Source organism: Perkinsus marinus (genome assembly GCF_000006405.1).
Source record: "Perkinsus marinus ATCC 50983 genomic scaffold scf_1104296977846, whole genome shotgun sequence".
Lineage (NCBI taxonomy): Eukaryota > Perkinsozoa > Perkinsida > Perkinsidae > Perkinsus > Perkinsus marinus.
In genome coordinates, this window is record NW_003200045.1 from 1 (window position 1) to 1,087 (window position 1,087).

Sequence of the window (1,087 nt, forward strand, 5' to 3'; positions counted from 1 at the left end):
TGGCGTCCTGTTCCTTACGCTCCGAAATTTGAGTTTCGTTTTCGCCCTCTTTGTCCAATTGAGATCATTGATATCCCAAGACAATCTGTGACGTGCGAACTCAAGTTTCCAAAGCCTTCAGGAGATACTGTTGTGCGGGAGTATTCGGAGGCGCTTCGCAACCGGTTGAGTCCAGAGCGAAAGCGTATCTTCGATGGTTTGGTGGCAGAATATGTTCAGCGTCAATGGTGGACTAAAGTTGAGAAGGGTACTGTGGACTCTCCGTTCAAAGCGAATGTTTTTCTGCTTGGTGGCGAAGGGATTCCTGGTGCCCGTAAAGGCCGCTTAGTTTGTGATTTTAGATCTGCTAATATGTTGTTGCCTGATGCTTCCAGCTTTGTCCCTTCTACGGCGGCTATATTTGTGCGATTAATGATCGCCTCCCCTACCATTTTATTGGTGGGGGATGCAACTGCCGCGTTTTATCATGTGAGAGTTTATGGCTCTCAGATGTTGTTGTATGCTGGCAGTGATGTCTTTGTGAGTGATAGACTCACGTTTGGAGTGAATGTGGGTCCAGCTGGACTTGCATCCTCCCTTTGTGCTAGTGAGGAGGAGTTGGCATGTCATTTTGGGAGCGACCTTTTCGAGTTGGTGGTTGATGATTATATGTTTGCTGATAGAACCGTGAAGGTTCCTGTCCGTGACCTCTCCCTTTGGCTCAACACTCTTGAAGCTGGTGGTCAACATACGCCTTATCGTAAATTTTCTGCTTTGTCTACTCCGGAACTGCGAGAAGAGTTGCAGAAGGCGCTCTCTGATCGAGGAGTGACGTGCTCAGTCGAAGAAACCGGGAAGTACCTCGGTGTTAATCTTCGATTTTCTGGTGGTTCCCTAGTGTTGGTATGTGAACGCCTGGCTCGGCTCAATCAAGCGGCCGATAACGCTGAGAGATACTGAAGTCGTCATCCTTTACTCGACGAGAGATCTTTGGGCTAGCTGGTCTATTGGGGGTAGATCCACTCCTCCAACATTCTATGATCGAGCACTTGCTGACGCCTTGAGAAGTGTGCTGATGAGCTCGGTCATCTCTCCTCGTGGGATGCTT

At 48.9% G+C, this 1,087-nt stretch overlaps 1 protein-coding gene across 1 annotated transcript; it reads left to right on the top strand.

Moving 5' to 3' along the window:
• Nucleotides 1-351: 351 nt before the first annotated feature.
• On the top strand, nt 352-939 carry Pmar_PMAR025277 (hypothetical protein; the record flags this gene model as incomplete). Its single annotated transcript, XM_002764371.1, has 1 exon — nt 352-939. The coding sequence occupies one exon, from the start codon at nt 352-354 to the stop codon at nt 937-939; it is 588 nt and encodes a 195-aa protein (XP_002764417.1).
• Nucleotides 940-1,087: the final 148 nt, after the last annotated feature.